The sequence below is a fragment of the Acipenser ruthenus genome, chromosome 20 (genome assembly GCF_902713425.1).
Source record: "Acipenser ruthenus chromosome 20, fAciRut3.2 maternal haplotype, whole genome shotgun sequence".
Taxonomy (NCBI): Eukaryota; Metazoa; Chordata; class Actinopteri; order Acipenseriformes; family Acipenseridae; genus Acipenser; species Acipenser ruthenus.
This window is the reverse complement of record NC_081208.1, coordinates 6,717,135-6,739,712: the sequence shown is the minus strand read 5'-3', so window position 1 is coordinate 6,739,712 and position 22,578 is coordinate 6,717,135. Positions and strand designations below refer to the sequence as shown.

At 41.1% G+C, this 22,578-nt stretch overlaps 1 protein-coding gene and 1 long non-coding RNA gene across 10 annotated transcripts in view; one reads left to right on the top strand and one right to left on the bottom strand.

Annotated features, from left to right (window-relative positions):
• Window positions 1-22,578, top strand: part of LOC117425787 (polyhomeotic-like protein 2) — a 71,976-nt gene that overhangs the window by 21,961 nt on the left and 27,437 nt on the right. For 8 of the 9 annotated variants that reach the window (XM_058993356.1, XM_058993348.1, XM_058993351.1 and 5 more), the window contains exons 3-4: window positions 9,204-9,430; window positions 18,759-18,917. In XM_058993356.1, the coding sequence (XP_058849339.1) occupies window positions 9,269-9,430; window positions 18,759-18,917 (321 nt within the window). In that variant the 5' untranslated portion in view covers window positions 9,204-9,268. Of the gene's footprint in view, window positions 1-9,203; window positions 9,431-14,918; window positions 14,935-18,758; window positions 18,918-22,578 lie in introns of those variants that run through there. The other variant, XM_058993352.1, reaches the window with a different exon arrangement.
• The window catches only part of LOC131698849 (uncharacterized), a 30,872-nt gene that overhangs the window by 629 nt on the left and 7,665 nt on the right, over window positions 1-22,578 (bottom strand). Inside the window, exons 2-3 of the long non-coding RNA XR_009307860.1 lie at window positions 19,456-19,641; window positions 7,890-8,058 (exon numbers count right to left, since the gene is read on the bottom strand). This is a non-coding gene — a long non-coding RNA (uncharacterized LOC131698849). The remainder of the gene's footprint in view (window positions 1-7,889; window positions 8,059-19,455; window positions 19,642-22,578) is intronic.

Below are 22,578 nucleotides of genomic sequence, written 5' to 3'. Positions count from 1 at the left end.
GTACATTTTTAACCATTTTTTACAAAATAGAACTTTTTTTCTTTTTAATTTAGAGTGACCGATTATTATTTTTATTTATTTTCCCCCAATTTGGAATGCCCATGTTTTGTTTTTTTTTTCTCCTCACCGCAGCGAGTCCCCACACAGCACAGACGTTCTGAGGGCATGTGAGCATCCTCTGATCTCACAAGCCTAAAGCCAGAATCGCTTTTACACTGAGCAATCCAGAGCAGAGTTGGGTGGGCTACCGATCCCGGAGAACAGAGACCAGCCCTGCCTCTTATCCACTCTGAATGTGCTCCGTGTCTGGCCAGTAGGGTTCGCTGTTGCGCGATGAGGAGAAGCAGTCCCTGCTGGTTTCCCATCCACCACCCTGGAAAATAGAAAATCTGTTTTACTTTGCTGATTCATAACCTCCTGCTGCTGCAAGAGCCCGTTTTGAATTACAGTGTTGATGCAAAAAATGCACCTGTAGCTGAATCATCTGAAGGGAATGTAAAGAACCTGGACAGCCAACAAGGTCTGATATATCTGATAGAGAGCATATAAGGGTACACTTTTAAACAGACATGAATGTGGGACAGTGCAGCATTAAATGATTACTGGAAGGTCTGACTTTCCTGGAAAGGCAATTATCCTTCCCCATGATTTCCTGTTAGTGCTCTTAGCATGTGTGTGTGACACCTGTCTGAAAAACAATTCACATTGAAGTTATAATATAGTGCAATTTAACTGCTGTGGTGCTTTTAATCTAAAGGTAATTGCTCTTAACTCTTTTAAGGGAAGCTAACCAACGGTTTCAAAATCCATTGTCTTGCCCTTTTATTTTATCCTTCAGTTTGGAATATGCAAATCAAAGCTAGAGATGAAAAGTTGCTGGTAGCTGATCAAGAGTTGTAGTTCAGGCTCCCTGCAGTGGTCGAGCAGCAATCAGAAAGTGTGACCTACAGCGACAGGATGCCGCTGTGCATCTATAGGGTTGTTTTTGAAGTACAGGTATTTGCTTTCTAAATTTACTAGGGAATTAGTTATAATATTAATACATCTGATGAGAAAATACATTTTAAAGCGTTGGTTAGCACGCCTTTAAAGGGCCAAATGTTAAATCAGAACTCTCCACTGACATGTGCAACACTGCCACCTGTGAGCTTTTCCTCTCACAGAAGAGAGAGAGAGCAAACGGCACAGCTGTGAGGTGGATGCCCAGTGGCCGGTGTGAGATGGGTTTCTGATTGAGAAAGCAGGGGTGAGACTCGGACAGGCTGAGCATGGGTGTGTTTTCTAACACTTGTGCAAGGGTGACAAAAATGACAAGCGTCTACATGTTTGTGATAATGGCGCGGCTTCTATCCTGTGGCAAAGCAAACAAACAAAGATTTATATCTGTGGAAGACCAAAGCAGCATTTTAGAATGCTTTCGTAATAAAATAAAAACGAAATGTGCAACCATGGGCAGGCTGACAGACGTTACATGTACAGGAATACAGTAGAGTTGTATGAACTGTGCCTTTCATATATTATACCAAAATATGCCTATATATGTACATGATTGTGACAGTGTCATCTGCACAGTGAATAATTTATACACCAGTGCCATGACAGTGGTAATATTGTACAACCCTTTTGTAATTACTGCATGCATACAGTCTTCATACACCTTGCTGACTATTGAGTGATAGAATATACCATTCTAAGCCACCCTTACAAAATGTAAATGTCAGCCAGTGCAGCATAGCTTTGTGTAAAACAGACTGTTACAGAAAAGATTTAAAAACCGCACAAGACAATGGATTTGGTATGTACACATTGGTTCCAGTACTGTAGTACACAGTGATACAGTTCCACGGCACTGCAGTGGATTATCAGTGTGTAATGCTTCACCACTGATATGTAAAAATATGACAATCATTCTAATACCATTCTACCAATACCAGTGGACAGTACCTGCCCTACTGTTGCCTCTTAGTACACACCCATTGTGTTGATACAGTAGTGCTACTGCACTGACAAATAATTTGGTAAGGGTAATTGCCTGGCCAATGCTTAGTAAAGCCATGGTCTTACTGCAGCACGTTGTTCGACTGCACCTAAAAGTGCCACTGTCATAAGGTTATCATAGCCCATGGAATACAGTCTAAAGTGTGCAAAACAGGCTGCCTGGCCTGCAGCTTTGTGTCTCTGCGATACGAAGCCTGTTCTCACCTCTGGATCCATCCCCTGCCCTGGTCATTAGGAACTGAATGTTGTTTCCATCTGCTCTCTGCTCAGGGGGCCCCTTTGCTGGCAAGCTCTCAGTGTTTAGATGCTCGGTCCATTTCTTTAAGTCTACGTTTGAAATGAAAACCAACATCTTTGAATAAAAATGAATGTTGTGTCTAAATGATGTGCAGGTGCACCCAAGGAGAGCACAATACTCCTTTAAGCAGCTATAGAGCTTTTAACCTCATCCCACCCATAACAAGCAGTACATCGCACAACACAGCCCGTTACACTGGTTACAGTCAGAGACTGGTCCTCAAGGTCCTGTAATCTTCAGGCAATGCAGTGCTTAACTGTGTACATTTTTACTGTCCGATCTCACTGCCACATGGTCTGAAAATATATCACTGAGCCATTTAAACATGCAGTCACTGCAGCTTCAAGGTTCACCTGGATCAGAAGCCTTGGATTAGCCATTGAGCAGCCAGGTGTGAAGGAGAAGCAGGCATATCGAAGCGTGCCAAAACCTGTCCGACATGACCGCATGCACCTCATTCAGTATCAGGGCTTCAAAGCAGCTCCTAATGCTGCCAGTCAGTCAGATAGCCGTTAATAAGAGGGATGCTTGGGACAGCTCAGCCCGCACAGTTTAAACAGACACTACAAAGAGCGGGGCAGGGAGAAGGGAGATGAAGATAACACTTAGATACTAATGGGGTTCCAGCTGCAGCAAGCAGGATCAGCATGTTTCATGGTCGGCTGAGCACTGCCTGGTTGGCGTCTGCTCAGGGGGAAAGAGGCAATTGAGTGGAGACAATGTGCCGTGCGTGTGCCTCTCAAAGCCTTCTGGGGGAGGCTTGTGTCTAATGAAGAGACGGGAAGCGCCCCATTATTCCTTCTCTTTCTTGAAGAGAATTTTTGGATACATTAACTGCACTGTTGTTGCCCCATGGGTACCCTATTGTTTTTAATTATTCAGTATATGTGTTTAGCACAACATGCTTTGGAGAGTAACTGTTAAGATATTTTCATACATACTATACCATATTTACTGTATCGATTAAAAATGTATTTACTATGCCTACATTTTAATATCCATAGTTCATATACAGTATGTTGTACTGTAGCAGGGTTGAATTGTGGGGCCTCCCAAGCTGCAGTCTTCTGAATTAACTAGCTCAGGTCTTCTTGCTGTAGTGTACTATATTTTTTTCCCATGGTTTAATAACTCCTAAAATATGTTCTAGGGTGCTGTGCAAACTGATACAAACTGATATCAGCTACACTAGAGGTCAGAATCGGTACCTACAAGTATAGTATGAACAGTATAGCTCATTTTAATGTGATGTCATTTCCATCTCATACAAGCTGCTCGAAACTATCTCATACAAAGAATTTTCAGATGGATATATATTTGGCATTATATATAATAAATAGATTAATATTGAATATTACATAAACTACTGTACATTATTTGTGTACTGTATATATAAACTTCAACTGTATAATTCATGACACTTAATTAAAATGTTACTTGTATTGCAGCCTTTTATATATTTACGAGAAGGTAATTGTATGTATAAGAAACATTCAAAATATAAATATTAAACGTGCCACTTTTGATTATTAACACATATTTTGAATATATATTTAGGAAAACCTTTTTTTTTTCTTTCAAAATATATTTCAATATATTATCCAACACATAGACTGAATATTTCAGAATGCATATGAATATATTTTTATATATATATATAAAAAAAAAAATAATAATAATAATAAGCATGTCAATTTCCAATACTGAAACATAGAAAAAGTGACAAGGGTAACTTCAAGAATTCATGAATCATTGAAGTTGCAGATGAAGAAATTGACCATGTGTCCCACATTGTTGAAAAGTTTGCCCATCCCTAACCTAGCTACTGGTTAGGGTGTGTGTTTGTGCAACACAATAGCCTGGCAGGTGGAAGTCCCTTTCACACAATCAATTAGGAGCTGAACCTCAGTAATGCACATTTGGTTGGGTTGCTGGAGTGTGAAGTGAGGGGGGTTTGGTGGTTAGTCAAGTCCTGAGCTGCGCGGAGGGTAATCTAGTTGTTTGGCATGTGGGTCAGGGAAGTCCTGCCTAACCCCCTCTCCCTTTTCTCTTCTGAAATATCCAGCAGGAGGCAGGGCTGCCTTTGAAGTGTATTTGCTTAATGAGAGCAATAACCCCCGAGCTCACGTTCTGGGAGGAGCCGGGCCCAGCTGTGAATGGGAAGCAGTTTGTAGCAAAGTGTAAAGTGGTAGTTCTTGATTTTTCTGTGGAAGGGAGAGTGATACAGTGGGGAACTACCTTTGAATCTGAGTAAGTAACTCAATCTATGCGTCTCTGTTTAATTAAGCTTGCATGTTATGTTAAGTAACCCAGGCAGACAGACAGATATAGCTGCCGTCTCCAACAATTATATCCGATTTTCACTAAACTACCTTTCGCGAGCTTCTGTTTACCTAATTGTCCTGGGATTTAGCCATGTTTACATTTTGCTTTAAATAAGTAAGAATGAAAGCAAGCATTCCTTGTTCTGTTTGTATATTAATTTTCTCTATTTGCCAAATTTAGTTTCAGCAGAGAGACATTCAGACGGTCTCTACGTCACTCCTAATATCTCTGCCCCTGCTACTAGTCTTACAGCAGTAGAAGTCATTGGACAAGCTCTGTGTTTTTATTTGAATGTCATCATTGTTCAGAAGATACTCAAGAGCATATTATAAATACATATTTCTTGATTAAACGTGAATATTTTGTTTAAGTTCATGGTAGCGACTGTTGACTTAGAGTGACGGTACCATATCTGGATTTTAAAAGTAAAACAGGGCTAGCTGTGTGGTTACGGTTATTTCACCTGGAATGGGTTCACAAAGATATTGTCTTTCAGCCATGCCAGGCTGTGATCTATGGAAAGGAAGGATTATGTTTTAAATTAAACTACAGTTGTCTTTTTTTGTTTTGTCTTCTAACAAGAAGATATGTATTATATCATGAGACCACTTCAACTATCCATATGAACTACATTGAAGCACACGTGCAGCAAAATCCATGTACTGTTGTGGAATGATTTAAAAAGTGGGCGGTCACCATTATTTAGTGATTCTTAACCTGCCCCCCCCCCCTAGAAAGATGACATCTGGCACTGTCAGATATTTATGCAGCCTCTGCTCTGAGGAGAGCTTCTGAACTTTGTACTGGTTTACTTGTGTAACTCTGGATGGGGAGTGTAAATCCCTGAGTCTTGATTATATAATCTCTGCAAAAGCGAGGATTCGTTTTGATTGTATCTCGCACACTTTCCCTAATGGAAGACCTCCTGCAGTATGAGTTATGGAAGGTGTCTAGTTTAGACAACAGAAACACCTGCCACAATATACCATACCAATTAGGGATATTGTACAGAGTGTTGCATGATCCCGGCTGATATCTATTATTTATTTCTTAGCAGACGCCCTTATCCAAATAATGTGTTACAATATATCACATTATTTTTACATACAATTACATTTTTTTCCTTCACATTATTTTTTACATACAATTACCCATTTATACAGTTAGGTTTTTACTGGAGCAATCTAGGTAAAGTACCTTGTTCAAGGGTACATCTGGGATTGAACCCACAACCCTCCGGTCAAGAGTCCAGAGCCCTAACCACTACTCCACACTGCTGCCGATATCTACTGCATGAGATAGCAGCTCACTGACAGTACCCTAGTTATTAAACAGTATAGCTAATCATAATGTCATTTCCATCAGATCTGGTACAAGTCATCTGAGACAAACAACAAATAAAATAAGGCTTTACTCTTTTATTTTTATAGCACCCTTTGTATACAAGGAGTCCTCGCAGCTCCATTTAAAAGTCCTGATGGTATTTGCGCTTGTTTTCAGCACCCCAAAGTGGAGGAATTCCGTTACATTTGAAATATGTCACTGTTTTTATTCACCCATTTTCTTACATGCAAGAGAATTTCATTTCCCTGGCATGAATTTGGAATGTGAAAAGAATCCCTTTGGCATCTGTTCAAACATCCTTACGGCATTTTTAATATACAGAAAAAATAACCCAGGCAGACGGACAGATATGACTGCAGTGTCCAACAATTATGTTCGATTTTCACTAAAGTATCTCTCTTGAGCTTCTGTTTACCTAGTTGTCCTCGGATTTTGTCTTCTTTGCATTTTGCTTTGAATAAATGAAGTAGCTTGAAAGCAAGCATTCCATGTTCAGTTTGTATATTGATTTTCTCAGTTTGCCAAATTTAGTTTCAGCAGAGAGATGTTCAAACGGTCTCTACGTCACTCCTAATATCTCTGCCCCTGCTACTATTCTTACAGCAGTAGAAGTTATTGGACAAGCTCAGTGTTTTTATTTGAATCACATCATTGTACAGAAGAAACTCCTTGAGCGCATGCTATTTGAATGTGAAGCTTGGGAGTCTGTACATAAAGCGGGCTTTAGTTACCTGCATTGTCACCTAAAAACAGACAAATGTGTCTGTTCAATGTTAAATGGCTCATGTTCCCTTGAATTACCTTTTTGATGCCAATTTGTTAGTAACCTGACGCTGTTTCCTTTGGCCCCGGTGAAGGCCCTGCAAGGTGGCGGGGTTAAAGGTCAAAGAGGAACAGAAGAGGTCCTTTAGAGGTTTTTAATGGGAAGGAGGAGGTACTGGAAACTAATTATTAGATAAACGCAGACTTCCCTTAGAAAGTTCAACAATTTCAAACTCCGAACAAGTGTCAGAAACATGCTGTTATTTTTTACTACGGGTCATTCAGGTTAAACAGAGATATTTTCACTTCTTTCATGATAATGTACCAGTAATTGTCATGCCCTTGTAAATGGGATAAATGTAAAGGGTCTAAATAGCAGAGCTCACAATTTTTTTTTTTCATCTGGCACAGTAAATGTCTTGTTTTAAACACAGAATGTGGGGACCTGTTCTGTTGCTCCCTCCTAAATCTCCACGTATTCTTGCGTTTTCTTTTTAAACATTATCGGCAGGGTTTTTCGCTTGTTTATTCACAAGTCACAGGTCACTGAATACTCAACCAGGGTGTGTGAATAAAGGCAACATCAATAAGCCATGTTATAAAAACAACAGCGTGTTCTTAAACGCCAGCTATAACGTTCAATTCAAATGTGGAAAGTTCTGTGCTGTATCAGTTTCAAAAGCAGTGCTGTCAAATCATGATCTCTTACAACAGGAGCAAGAAATGGCAATATTACAAATCATATTGTCAGAAATATGTTTTCTAAAATATGTTTTGGAAGGATTTTGTTTGTCATCAACATTTTCCTAAATTGACTGCTAAAAAAAAAAGTTAAAAGATCAATCTGTATAAAAGTCCATTTGGGCTACTCAGGTGACCAGAAAGAGTGTATTTTTGTTTAGTTTTCTATTATAACCCTTTGCTGAATACGACCTTTCAAATGTTGTCTCTGTGTAAGTGTCTGGAAGTGAGGGTGGGTCTGGGAGGGCAGTAGGACAGCAGACAAGCCCAGCTGGGACAGGTCTGCCCAAGGAAGCAGAGAGGTGGCTGGGGTTATCTGATCAGGAAGCCCCCTGGTGTTGTTTGATAGGGGGAGAGGCCTAGGAGTCAGACAGGCCTCTCGACTGCTCTAATAGCTTCCCCCTGCCCCAGGCACACTCACCCTCTCTGTCTCACAGGACAGCTCCATATTGATGGGTCACTCCTTCTCCGTCTCACAGGACAGCTCAGTACTGATTGGTCACTCTCCCTCTCCGTCTCACAGGACAGCTCAGTATTGATGGGTCACTCTCCCTCTCTATCTCACAGGCAGCTCCGTATTAATGGGTCACCTTTATGGAAGACACAACAAGATGTGGGCCAATAACTACAACAAACAAATGTTAATTAGGAAACATTTTTTCAACAGTTAACACATATTTTCAGGGCAGTCTTTTGTATTAATACAATTGAATTGTATCTCTAAATACATGTATTGCTATAGAAAATATGTGACTCCCAATGTGAGTTAGACTCCAGCCTCTAAACACTTGAAGCAACCTTTTGTATGTTAAAATGTTTGCCATGTGAATAGCAATAGCATCTCAACAATATTGATTTGAGCTGCTTAGAGCAAATTGCTTGAAAATGTCCCTGGCAACGAGTTACTTGAAACGTTGCTGGAAAGATTTGCCTGAAAGTTTATAAGGGAATCGTAGAGACTGCCATCTTTGAACCCAGGACCTGTGGGCCTTCTGTAGCCCTGTTTAATAAATGGCGGTTGGTTCCCACACTGACAATCTTTGCTGGATGTCTTGAGCAACCGCTTGAAAAAAACAGTCCCCTAGCATCCTGTCTACACCACACACCAACTGCAGTTGACTGTGACTCTTTTAATAATTCTAAAATACTTTTACTATTTGTAGTTACTAGCATTCAATATATTTTCAAATGAGAAATATATTAATATTACTTTAACAAAAAAAGGTAGTAGTTTGATATCCTATTGCTGTTCCTGCCTAGATTTTTTTTTTTTACTAGGCTTTCTAACTAATGTACTTGTTCAGCCATGGTTGCTGCCTCTGAAAGGACTGTATTTTTTATTTGAAAACATTTGATATGGTGCTGTACCTGGTTGAAGAAATCTCTATTGGCAATCCATGCTTTCAGTTAGTAGTGCACTTGCTTGGTCATTGAAATTGTCCCCACCCCTTAATGGCTTATTTACTATTATAAACCAACCAGCTGCTTCCCCTGTTGACTGACATGCTTTCAGCCAGTGACATGCTTTCAGCTAGTGAAATGCTTTTACCCAAAAGACCCTGCTGAGGTAAAATGACCCAGGCCATGAACTGAAAAAGGGGCATAGAAACAGAGAAGTCGCTTTTGAGACAGGAAGGGTTTAGAGCATTGTGTTAACTATAGTGACTTTATGTGTAGAGCCATTTTAATACGATTTCATTACCAGAACTAATATTGATCTCCTGTTTGTTTCCAGGTTAAGGTCTGTCTATCTGTAGAGTGAGTGTTGGCTGGCGGGTGATCACAGACACTGAGGGAGTCATGGAGAATGAACATGTGCCCCCTACCTCAGGCTCCAGCAGCAGCAGCAGCAGCACCCCCACCACCAGCAGCACTGTTACCAGCAGCAGCTCCAGCAGTGGGAGGCAGCCAGTGCCTCAGATATCTGTGTACAGCGGGATCCCAGACAGACAGACAGTCCAGGTAAGCTATGGTTGATATTAGGGGTAGAATGATTACTTATTTGTCCGAGTTGAATAAAAGTAGAAATAGTCGACTAGACTATTTGATAATGTCTGGTGCTCTCTTTGTGTGCATCCAGTTTTAAAACACGTTGCTGTTTGTGCACTGTATTTTAAACCGGCTTGGGATTTGTTTTGAACTATTTATTAATGTTTTACAATGTTGTTTATATGTAAAGGGTTGCAACCACAACTGGACTTGCAACCACATCTGACACCACACACGTCATCGCTGCTTTCTGCTTCATTTTAAACAGATGCATACAATTACAATAATGACATTATTATTATTTATTTCTTAGCAGACGCCCTTATCCAGGGCGACTTGCAGTTGTATACAAAATAAAATATATATCAAGAATTACAGTACAATTAAGAGCAAGATACAAAATACAATGACTGCAGTCCTAATAAGAGCAAATTCCAAACACAGATTTGATATCGGGGCAGTTCAAGAGCAGATAACAGTGTTGATAGTTACATCAGGGTTAGATACGAGTGCAAGTGAAATACAAAATACTACAGATTGGGTTAAGTGGAGGATTAAATACAGTAAAATAGGGAATAGACAAGTGCAAGTTAAAGTGCATGAAAGGCAGAGTGCTATATAGTCCAGAAGGGGAGAGTTGAGTTTTACAGGTGTTGTCTGAAGAGGTGTGTCTTGAGAAGGCGCCGGAAGGTGTCTGTAGGAAGGTCGTTCCACCACTGCGGGGCGAGGGTGGAGAAGGAGCGGGCCAGTAAGGACATGCTAGCTTGCTACTAGTATACACTTTAAATACGCATAAACATTGTTCAGTTAGTCGTCTACCAGTTTCTGACACTGACTGTCACTTCTCTAATTGACTAGTCGACTATTCAGTGCTATCCTTAGTTGATATGAACTGTATTAAGGTGTTTTGCTCTATAGTGAGGTTCCTTTGGAGAATTTTAAAAGTGTTTACAATTGAATTACACAATAGGTATAGGAGGATGATGGTTATGAAGCCACTATGAGGTGACATTCCATGGGTTTATATAACAATCCTCCTAAATATGTCAAACTAAAAAGTAAAATATTATGTGGCACAACATACAGATAATGCTAATTTGAAATCTCCCTTTGAATGCAATACCAAGTCCTTTACGAGGGGACTGTAGCACCATCTGCTGTTGGGAGACAGGATTGCACTTAAGAACCAATGTGGAACTCTATTGCCATCTGCTGGTAGGATGCTGAACTCAAATAAAAAAAAACCTTACTAATATTTAGTGTGCAATGAAAAGTATACCAACATTCAGATATTATGAGACATTTTACAGCATTATCACACTAATAAAAGGACAGCAGTGTAACTATTGACCAGGTTAATATTTATGCAGCCCATTTGTGTAATCAAATGTCACTTCTACCAAACATACAAGATTAGTGCTAAACAGGGTCTGTAAGACCAGCTGCAGATAATGTATACTTGAAGACACAGGTTTGATGGCTGGTTCACTTCTCTCCTGTGTGCTGCATGCTCTTCCATGGTTGTGGGGTAAGGCAGTCTTTTCACTGACACATCCAAACAGATCCTCTGTCAGGATCAAAGGGCCCACTGTGCTTGTCAAAAATGGGAGTAGAGCTGGTAACCATGGTGACCTGGTTGAATTTTCCCGCTCTTAGACTGTAAGAATTAGGAGACAGTTTGGAGTCTATCAGGTACTGTAGTCTAGCAGTTATCACACAGGGCTTACTTAATGATTTAAAACATTATATATATATATATATATATATATATATATATATATATATATATATATATATATATATATATATATATATTAAAAAGTTTACTTTAGTCAGAAACTTTTTTCAATTTAAAAAGTAGAGGTGTGAAAAAATGCTGTAAAGTAAGAATGCTTTCAAAAATAGACATGTTAATAGTTTATATTTATCAATTAACAAAATGCAAAGTGAGTGAACAGAAGAAAAATCTACATCAAATCAATATTTGGTGTGACCACCCTTTGCCTTCAAAACAGCATCAATTCTTCTAGGTACACTTGCACACAGTTTTTGTAGGAACTCGGCAGGTAGGTTGGCCCAAACATCTTGGAGAACTAACAATAGTTCTTCTGTGGATTTAGGTAGCCTCAGTTGCTTCTCTCTCTTCATGTAATCCCAGACAGACTCGATGATGTTGAGATCAGGGCTCTGTGGGGGCCATACAATCACTTCCAGGACTCCTTGTTCTTCTTTACGCTGAAGATAGTTCTTAATGACTTTTGCTGTATGTTTGAGGTCGTTGTCATGCTGCAGAATAAATTTGGGGCCAATCAGATGCCTCCCTGATGGTATTGCATGATGGATAAGTATCTGCCTGTACTTCTCAGCATTGAGGAGACCATTAATTCTGACCAAATCCCCAACTCCATTTGCAGAAATGCAAGCAACCTCCACCATGCTTCACTGTTGCCTGCAGACACTCATTCGTGTACCGCTCTCCAGCCCTTCGGCGAACAATCTGCCTTCTGCTACAGCCAAATATTTCAAATTTTGACTCATCAGTCCAGAGCACCTGCTGCCATTTTTCTGCACCCCAGTTCCTGTGTTTTCGTGCATAGTTGAGTCGCTTGGCCTTGTTTCCACGTCGGAGGTATGGCTTTTTGGCCGCAAGTCTTCCATGAAGGCCACTTCTGACCAGACTTCTCCGGACAGTAGATGGGTGTACCAGGGTCCCACTGTTTTCTGCCAATTCTGAGCTGATGGCACTGCTGGACATCTTCCGATTGCGAAGGGAAGTAAGCATGATGTGTCTTTCATCTGCTGCAGTAAGTTTCCTTGGCCGACCACTGCGTCTACGGTCCTCAACGTTGCCCGTTTCTTTGTGCTTCTTCAAAAGAGCTTGGACAGCACATCTGGAAACCCCTGTCTGCCTTGAAATTTCTGCCTGGGAGAGACCTTGCTGATGCAGTATAAATACCTTGTGTCTTGTTGCTGTGCTCAGTCTTGCCATGGTGTATGACTTTTGACAGTAAACTGTCTTCAGCAACCTCACCTTGTGTAGCTGAGTTTGGCTGTTCCTCACCCAGTTTTATTCCTCATACACAGCTGTTTCTGTTTCAGTTAATGATTGTGTTTCAACCTACATATTGAATTGATGATCATTAGCACCTGTTTGGTATAATTGTTTAATCATACACCTGACTATATGCCTACAAAATCCTTGACTTTGTGCAAGTGTACCTAGAAGAATTGATGCTGTTTTGAAGGCAAAGGGTGGTCACACCAAATATGGATTTGATTTAGATTTTTCTTCTGTTCACTCACTTTGCATTTAGTTAATTGATAAATATAATCTATTAACATGTCTATTTTGAAAGCATTCTTACTTTACAGCATTTTTTCATACCTGCCTAAAACTTTTGCACAGTACTGTATATTTTTTTGGCATAAAACTGAACTCTGAAAGGTTAAAAACAGCTGTGCAGTTTTAGATGTCTTTAGTTAGGGGCCAGCTGTGGCACTTGGAAACAGTGCACAGCTTCCTTCAGGGTACTGTGCTTCAGCCTGCTGGAAGGGATCAATCCAGAGAGGTGTTTCTAAAAATAGATAACGTATTTAACCAGACAAAAGCTGTCTCCTGCTCAGGAAGGCCTCTTAATAAACCCGGTTCCCCTTAAGAGGGCCCTATCCATCACCGCACTGACTGCTGGGTAACTGATGACCCTGGCAAAGGAGGTTGTTATGGTACCAGCCCTAACTGCACCTCAGGGGAATAGGCCTACTTCCCATCTCACTGCTGCTGCTAATTCCCTTTAAAGACTGCCCCAGAGCAACATGGCCAAACGGTGAAGAAACCACATTGGTGGATTATTAAATGGTGAAGTAGGCCCACATCACATTTAAACATCTTGTACACTTGTACCTTCCTGGCTGCCCAACACCCTATTGACAGTGCTATGGCAGGTGTTTCTTTGTCCAACACTTGCATACATTACCCTTACCCAGAATAGAGGGTAACATTTTCTTTTCTTCTCATAGCAATCCATTATATGAATCATGTTTACCCTTCTGTAGCTATAGTAGAGGCCGATATATCTACCTGATTCCATATAGACAAGTAGCCCTTATAGAGCCACATTGTCACACTCTCTACTGGAATCTCACTAGGTGGTTTTCCTCTCAATGTTCAAATGCTTGGTGATTTAAACCAGGACCAGGGAAGTGTTCAGTCAGTCCATTACAGAGGGATTACACCATCAACCTAAAGCAGTAGCTGTGCCTTTGATATATGTTACCGTGCTGTAACTAATTCCAGTCTCGTCTCTAGAATATAAGATTACTGTGATGTGTTCTACCCAGCTCTCTGCGTCTGATAAGTCACTTAGCTCTCACTCTTATCTGGCTCTCTGTTCTACAGCTCTGTTTATAAGGACAAAGAATGTTTTCCCCTGATTGACTGGGTCAGGGCAGGATAATGGGAAACCACACTATTGAAACTTTGAAAAAAAGAGTCTTTGCTTGGACCACATTAATATTCCAGTTTCTACGAAAGAAATAGAAAAAAGGCTTTTTTTAAAGTAAGAAAATGCTAACCCACAAATGATTGGCAGTCATGTATGAAAAAATCATGTTCATAGCCTTTTAAAATGGAAAGAAAGCAGTGATTGTGAAAGCGCTGATAGCAAGGCATTGATATTATGATCTCAGTTCTAATGAAGATGTGTCATTATCTGGGACCTTTTTTTGGCCTGCTACACCTGCTTTTGGAGTCACAAATTAGAAGAAAGTTGAAGTTATCGAAGAAACAAAAACATGAATACAATTTCATTGTTACTTTCTTTTGTGATTTGTATTACATTTGCAGGGCTTGCCTTTCTCTGACACAGAAAGCTCTTTAAAAATCTAAATCTGCAGATTTTTGAGCGGCAATTCCAATATGCCTCCCCTTTTTCGAAAGTACAATAGGGAAGAATTTGGGGGTTAGGGGGTTACTGGAAAAAAAGGTCAAAGGTGATTGGGGTCTGAGGTCACCCCTTTTTCACCTGCAGCTGGGGAGAACGTTGTTGCCTGGCAACGGTGAAGCAAACAGCCCCACACCCCCAATCCAGATTACGCCTACTGGGGAAAACGAGTGTCTGATTTGACAGGGGAGCCAGACTTCCTGCACGGCCATTAATCAGATGGGTGGAGATTTAAAAATAGTGACTGCTTGAAAAACAAGGGGCCCCATATCTCAGAGTAAGGATCTCTGCCGTTTCAGTGGCCAGGGTGTTTGTGGATATCGTCTGTGGGATTCATATATGAACTTACTGGATTTACCTATCAAGAGGGGAGAGCGTCTTTTTGAAATCCTCTCTTCTGGGGCAGATTTACCTCCATCAGTCAGTGTGTTGCTGTACGCTCAGGAGCCTGGGTTTACTTCATCGGTCTTATCTTTGGGATCTTCTGTGATCCTCATTTCTTCACATAACTGAGGGTTCTACCAGGGTTGCTATCTGGTATGTGTTTTTTATAATGATCATAATACAGTGTAAAACTGCTTAATACTTTTTGTTTTGGGATTACGCTTGAGTGGTATTGCAATTCATTATGAAAATGTAATATTACTGCATCTATCAAATACCAGTTATTCTTAAAGGAGTAATTCCCCTATTCATATTTGATATATTTCAGAAGGATGTTACTTTATGTGTTTATTATAGAGATTTGAGAAGCATAGCTAAACATGATTTTGGAAGCTATTATACACAGTCATTTTCTAGTTTCCCCATGGCTTTATCATGCATTTAACAGAGTATACCATGATTTGCCACGTTTTTAATATGCTTTACCTTACATGGGCTTTGCAGTGCTTACCTGTGTTTTACCATGCGTTCACTATGCTTTATTGCTGTGCTTTTACTATGAGAAACTTTCATAAGGGAGATGTTAGCTTAAAAACTGACCTATATACAAAAATATATTGTTGTATATTATTGTTGTATATTACAATAGTATACAATAGAGTATTTTGAAAGTGTAAAACTGGAAAATGTGTAATAAACATTATCTGGGGTTGGACCTGACTCACACAGAGTGGTTATAGTGTGAGAGGAAAGCCTCAGCGTAAGGAGGCTCTAGTCCATCCATTACTGAGCTTGAAGCTATCCGGTCTCCCTCTCTCCCCCTCCCTCTCCCTCGCAGTCAGCAACCACCCGTCACTCCCGACACACACAGGGCTGACCAATCCAATACAATACCACACTCCAGCTGCACCCAGCAACAGCAACCATTGAGGATCTGCTGGAGTGAACCCTGCCTGAATGAGCACTCTGTTAATATACACATCAAGGACCTCACAACTCAATGTGGGAAACCACTATATATTGTATCAACAGAAAATCCTCACCCAGCTGGCACGTTCGCAAGCCCAGTGGCAAGCAAACACAGATTCAGTTTATTTGTTAAGCACACAGTGGAGTGAAAGTTGGGGAACTGTTTTTTACGTAGTGCTATAAAACATGACAACACTATAAAACCTAAAACCTACAGTACAGCAACCTGACATATCAAATTGAATAGCATGTGCCATGTTACACAGTTTGTACACAATCAATACACTGATCCAATCTCACCATGATTATATCCCTAATATCACCTTATAGTCTATAACAAGAAATCAGGATATTTTCTACTCAGTGCATTGGATGGGTTCCCAGTCCTGGACTCTGCGGTTGTCCTGCGGTGGAGCTCCAGAAGGCAGCAATTTCAAAACAGACCAGCCTGTCCAGGGCCTTAACTGACAAAGGAAGGAAGTTCCCTTGACAAGGTCTCGATCTCTGCTTACTTGAAGTCAGACAAATTGGTAAAAGCAAAACACATGGCCCCAGATTCAATAAACGTTAATCAAAGTTTGCGACTCTGGGGAAAGCAAACAAACTGGTGACTAGCAATATTCAATGTGTATTTAGAAGCTTTTAGGTTAAGTACAATCTTTTTTTCTTTTGCAAACACAATATTATAAACTTCAGCTATTTCATGTATCATGGTTTTGGCTGGCACATCGGGGTTGTCTTAAACTGTAATACCCAGTTTATAGATTCGTAGAATTACTGGAGCGTATAGGCTTGGTGTGCTGCAGTGACGCAGGTACAAGGACCGTCCATATCAAGTAGTTTGGGGACAATGTCATGTAAAATCAAGTTTGAACTTCCACTTCACAGCCCAGATTTTTTACTACACAAACCTCCATTGTATAACAGCTTGGTACAGTTTGTATGAGGTGGGATTACAATATAGACCACTGTCTTATGTAAGCTAGTATTGGTACCTGCCTCCGTTTTTAGGTTGTGTAAAATATTTACAGTACCCAATAAGTCTTGCTTCATTTTCAGAGAATCCTATTTCAAAGTGAATGTGCGCGAGAGTTCCCATGCATTATCCATTCAGTACCCCCAAGCATTACCTGACCAGCGGCCGAATTCAAGAGAGGGGTGGAAAACTACATAAAACAAGTTGGTCTCAACTTATTGAGTCTCAGTGGCCTGCTGAAAGGCATTGGTTCCCCAGCTAAAACATGGGGGGGGGGGGGGGGGGGGGGATCAAATTCAGTGCTATGAATTTATTAAATAAATAAGTGGGATTGGTCACAGTTTGCTACACAGTCTTCCATGTTGTCACAAGCCAGGTACCTGCAATAAAGCACTCTGAACATGCAAACAGAACAGGGAAATACACTGCACTTCTCTCACTTTCATTAGGGTCTCATTTAGAGCACAGGGCTCTTTGTAACCCCCCCCCCACCCTCTGCTCGAAGGGCTGTACAAGTTCCTTATAAACAAGTAAATAAACAACTTGCAGCAGCACTACTGTTTAACGTTGATTGATCTTCGGAAGCAAAGAGCAGTGCTGGGGGCCCCTAGGGGCCCGGGGAATGTGCCTGGCTGTCACGTTACATTGATTGATGATGCTCCTGTAATGGAATGAGCTGACCCTTGCCATCTCTCGACTGAGTCGCTTCAGTTCAGCCAGGCAGCCAGGCAGGGGGTGGGGGTATTGTGTGTAATTCAGTGATGGATGGTTCATTTTGTTTCTGTTACTCACCCTCACTAGGGATGCATATCCGTGGGGATATAGTTTCTAGAGTTTTTTTTTTTAGAGAGAGAGAGAGAGGACCACTTACCCAATTGGTTAAGATCACCAGTTATTGAGAGTACAGTAGTGTGGGTATGTTTAGAAATCTGGCTTTACTACCTACAGTACACATAAGCCCCTCTTTCACACTGGCACTCCTACCCGGGTCCTGGCTACCCAGGTCACAATCTGCGTAGTGTAAAACCACGTACCTGGGGTCGTACCCGGGTCCCAACGACCCACCTCAGGATGTGGGTCTACACGCTTTGACCCAGGTTGAGCGAGACAAAATGCTTGATGGCCGTTTGTGAGCCGATGCAATGACAACCAGCCACACCTGCGTGAAGGTTTCACTTCCGCAAGAAACATTTCTGTTTATTCTGTTTAGCCATATTTTTGCTTGAGACACACCATGAGCCAGATTCCAGCAGGGATGAAGAAATATTTGCTCTAATAAATCCAGAGAAGCTTGGATGGAACGTCAGTAACAAGCTGCTTCCGAGGCATTGATACACGTATTGTGCACTTGTGTCTGTCACCCAGGTCAACCCTGCTTTATCAAAAGCAGTGTGAAATCGCTTATCCGACCTGCATGACACCAGGTCCTGCCCGGGTAGGTTCTGACCCTGGTAGATCATGCCAGTGTGAAAGGGGCTTTAGTATATAATTTTTACTTATATGTAGTGATATATATTGTTAAAACTTGGTTGGGACATTCTTTACCACAAAGTCTTTGGTGCATGCATATGGTCTAAAACAGGCTTTGAAAACTTGGGAAGTCTGTTTTCTACAAGACGTTATTCTGCATACTGTGAGTGAAGGTCTAGGGATATTCAACCAGTTTTCCAGAAGCCCTCTGTAAATGGTTGTTGTTCAGCTTCTTCAATGCTACATTATTTTCCTCAGGGTATAAGTTCCTAGTATTCCAGTCAGCCAACAGCACTCTCATTCGCATCACCGTCCCTTCACCTCCCCCTTCTCCGCCTCTACAGCAGCCCCGAGGCTTATATATGTGGGGGCTCCGATCGCCCTAATATAACTATCGGGCAAACATCTAAATAAGCCCAGTGATCAAGAGTCCTATTGTATCAATATACTGTTGTCACTTCTATGTTTTCAATTTGCAAATTGTGTTCTATTAAATACTGGGACATTCGCTCTCCTTTCTAAATGTGAATGCTTTCTGTTTCCCTGTGTGTCTGTGTACTAGGTGATCCAGCAGGCCCTGCATCGGCAGCCCAACACAGCGGCGCAGTACCTGCAGCAGATGTACGCCGCCCAGCAGCAGCACCTCATGCTGCAGACTGCTGCCCTCCAGCAGCAGCATCTAAGCAGCGCGCAGCTCCAGAGCCTTGCAGCCGTGCAGCAGGTACAGACTCAGACCCGCCTCACTGCAGCACACTCTTCAAGGGAATTGCAACACCCGCTATTACCAGAACAGTCACAGCGATGGGGGCTGTTTTACACATAGCTCTCAGAGTGCGTGGCTATCCCTCCTGACTGATATATGAATACCATCAAATACAGTTCATAGCTAGGACACTGAAGAAGGCTCTTGCCCAAACGTTTGTCTATTTGACTTAGTTTTACCGCATGGAAATTGAGGAATGTGCTGCTCGTGAAAGCTAAGGGACTGTGGCACTGGCTACAGAACTCGGTGTTCTAAAGGTTAAACATCTAATCCAGATCTTGTATTTGCCCTACTGCATAGACACAGGTCAATAAATAGGAACAAAGGTCTGCCTGAAGTCTTGGTTATAGTCGAATACAATGGGCCCAATTATTTGGTTTCTTGTCTTCTACACTTTCACAGAAAACAGTGCGTTTCCAAGTATAATTCTTCATATTTGCATGGTTAGGCAGTATTCTTTATAATAGTGTTGGGATAGGTTCCTAGAGTGGCTTACCTGTTAAAGGCACGGCCTTGTGGTGTGCAGGGTGAGTTATACAGTCAGGGGAGTGCAGAGTCCTGGATGTGCAAAGTTGCCAGTTTTCACTGAACTCCACAGGGAGGTTCGCATTGGCTCTGGTGCTCCCATGGTCTTACAGAGGGAAAATCATCAGGGACGGCTTCTGAGTTGTTGTGGGGATTGCTGCAGCGAGGGAACATAATTGGAAATTCTAAATTACAGAGAAAAAAAACAGGGTTAAAATAATAATAAAAAAGGGCTTGTTTGGAAATTGTTTTAAAATTCAAAAGAATTGAAAATTGAAATACATACTTGTGGCAATGTGCCCCGCCCCTGTGTGCATTTGTGTGTTATGTGTTGTATGTTGCGTGTGTTAATGTTGGTATATAGTCATTGGTACACGGGATATAAACGGGTCTGTGTTTCACGTGTGAGTTAAAAATGTAGATTTGTATTTAGGCACAAGGATGGCACAAATCACTTCACGTGCATTTAAAGTATGTAATATGTGAGCACGGGGTTGCACGTAATTCATTCACGTGCTGGGATTCAAGTGAATAATTAATTAGTAATTGAATCCCAGCACAACAGTATATATAGAGACACGTAGCACTCACTCGGGGTTGGGTGTTCGAGAGTGGAGAACGGGTGTGGAGAAGGAGTAACTAAAAGTGAAAGAAAGTAAACATAAGTTATTTGTATTCACCGTGTTTGTTTGTCTGTTCATCCACCGTTTGTTTAAATGTTAGTCCATTTTTGTTTGTCTATTTATTTTGGCATGAAGTGCCGTGTCCTGTGTTTTTGTATGTTTACAACCTTTTTATTTTCTGTTCTGTTTATTAAATACTGAGCGAAACCATTCGCTCAGCTCCACCAAACCACACCTCTCTGTTCTTTATTTCCTGGTTCTGTTCTGACGCCACCCACTCCGGCCGTCTTTGTGACAATACTGTATAATAATGTTTCATTTTGAATTGGCTGTAAAATAAGAACCATGTTACAGAACAGAAATCTAGAGGTTATGCTAAGATTATACAATGCCTTAGTTAGACCTCACCTAGAATACTGTGTGCAGTTCTGGTCACCTCACTACAAAAAAATACATCATTGCACTCAAAGGTACAGAGAAGGGCAACTCGGCTGATCCCAGGACTTCAAGCTATGAAGACAGGTTAGAATAATTAAATCTCTTCATCTTACAAAAAGAAGGGATAGAGGGGACTACTTCACATTACTACACTACTTCAAATTTAGCAAACAGGAGGGCATAAATGGAAGCTGAGTAAAAGTAAGTTTAGAACAGAAGGTAGGAAGCATTCTTTTACACAGAGAGTTATAAATGCATGCAATAGCCTACCAGGTGAAGTCTAGAAAAGACTAGATTTTGTGCTTTTAAATGAGTTCCACCCATTAGGGAAGAATGGTGTGCTAACAAGGGACGAGTCTTATGGGCCAAATGGCTTTTTCTCGTTCCCAGAATTTTCTTATGCCTGTCAGAAGCAAATAACTAAGTACCCCTGCCCTCTCCCCCCAATCAAATTACCCAGAAAACAGCATGTATCCAAGTATAAACCCTTGACCCTATTTGCTTGCTTATACTGTGTACTTTATAATACAGACAGCAGCCTTTGCACCCTGCACACTGTAATGTAATGTCAGTGTCACTTCAAGCTGATTTATCTGCATCTCTTGCCTGCAGGGCTGGTGTCCCTGACCCACCTCTCAGTGTTAGAAGGACTGGAATTTATATTGATTAGATATCAAAGTTTACACACAGCAAAATGAATGAGTTCAGTCTCAAACGCCACCGGCTCATTGCAGATTTGAAAAAGACAGCCTTCCTGCAGCAAATTGAAAATAAATTGGCACTTTTTTAAGGCGAGCTGTCGCTAGCGCAGGTCATGCGCTTGGAGAAATCAAACACGGAAACAGTTTGACCCAAACACAAGGGAGTTATTTTATTGATCGAAACAGTTCTTTCAAGTCCTGTCTTCGCTTTCTGGGGAAGCCATTTTACCCTCAATTAGGGTGGCCACCTGGACAGTTTTTAACCAGCCTGGACGGTTTTTAACCAGCCTGGCCCGTTTTTGTATTGCCTTGCCAGTTGCCGGTGAAAAGATTTCATGTGCCTTTTTTTCCCTTGGGACAGTTAAGCACAGTGATCATTTCGGGATGCAGATCATCGGCATTTATCAATAAATCAACTGCTTCGCTGCTCCACTAAAATCACAAACACATACACATTGTTTTATTTTGTTTGTGTAAAATGTTTTCTAAAAACGTTTTAGTAATAATTGGCACTAGGACCCTTTTTGTTGGTGGGGGTGGTGGCCAGTGGCCTTTTTTTTTTTTTTTGCTTCTCAGAGGTGGCAGCCCCACCCACAATATAACTCCCCTCCTTGTGATTGAGGCTCCGGACTCAATGGCAGGATTCAGGTGCGCTCCGATTCGAGTTAAGCGATTAAGCTCTCGTGGCCCCTCACTGCTGTGTACAAGATGAACTGTTTGGGATTAATGTTGGCGAATGCTAAAATGACCATTAGCCTAATGACGCTGTTGAAAGAGTTTGTCATTGTCGAGTGTTCTGCTAATGAGGAGTGAAAAGACCCTTTCAGGAAGTTCAGCCTGGCTAATTGATGACCAGTATGTGGTGCCCGGTTCCTGCAAGCTTGTCTCCTGTGAGGCTGGCGAAACACGAGAAGGTGGACTGAAGCAGCCCCCCCTGCCCCCCCGCCCCCCATTGTGTTGCAGTTGAGATATGTCAGCTAAGCATTCCAGAGTCACCGCCATTCATTTAACTATACATTTGAATATGTTATGAAAAGATTCTTAGTTCAGATGCGTTCTTACAAATATGTCCTGTATTCTTTTTTTTATTTATGTTTTTCTTTGATTTAAATGCAACAGTAAATAGATATTTGTAAAAGAGGTGTGCTTTTCTGTTCAGTTTCCCGAGTTAACTGTAGGATTAAGTACGGTTAAAAGTTGAAATGTTTCATCTTTAACATATTGGGAATGTTTGTACCCAGTCGAAAAAGCTAACAGAAAAAGCCCTCCATTCGTTTCTATAAATTACTAAAACATGTGTGTAAGAATGGATGTGTACTGCTTCTAATTGTA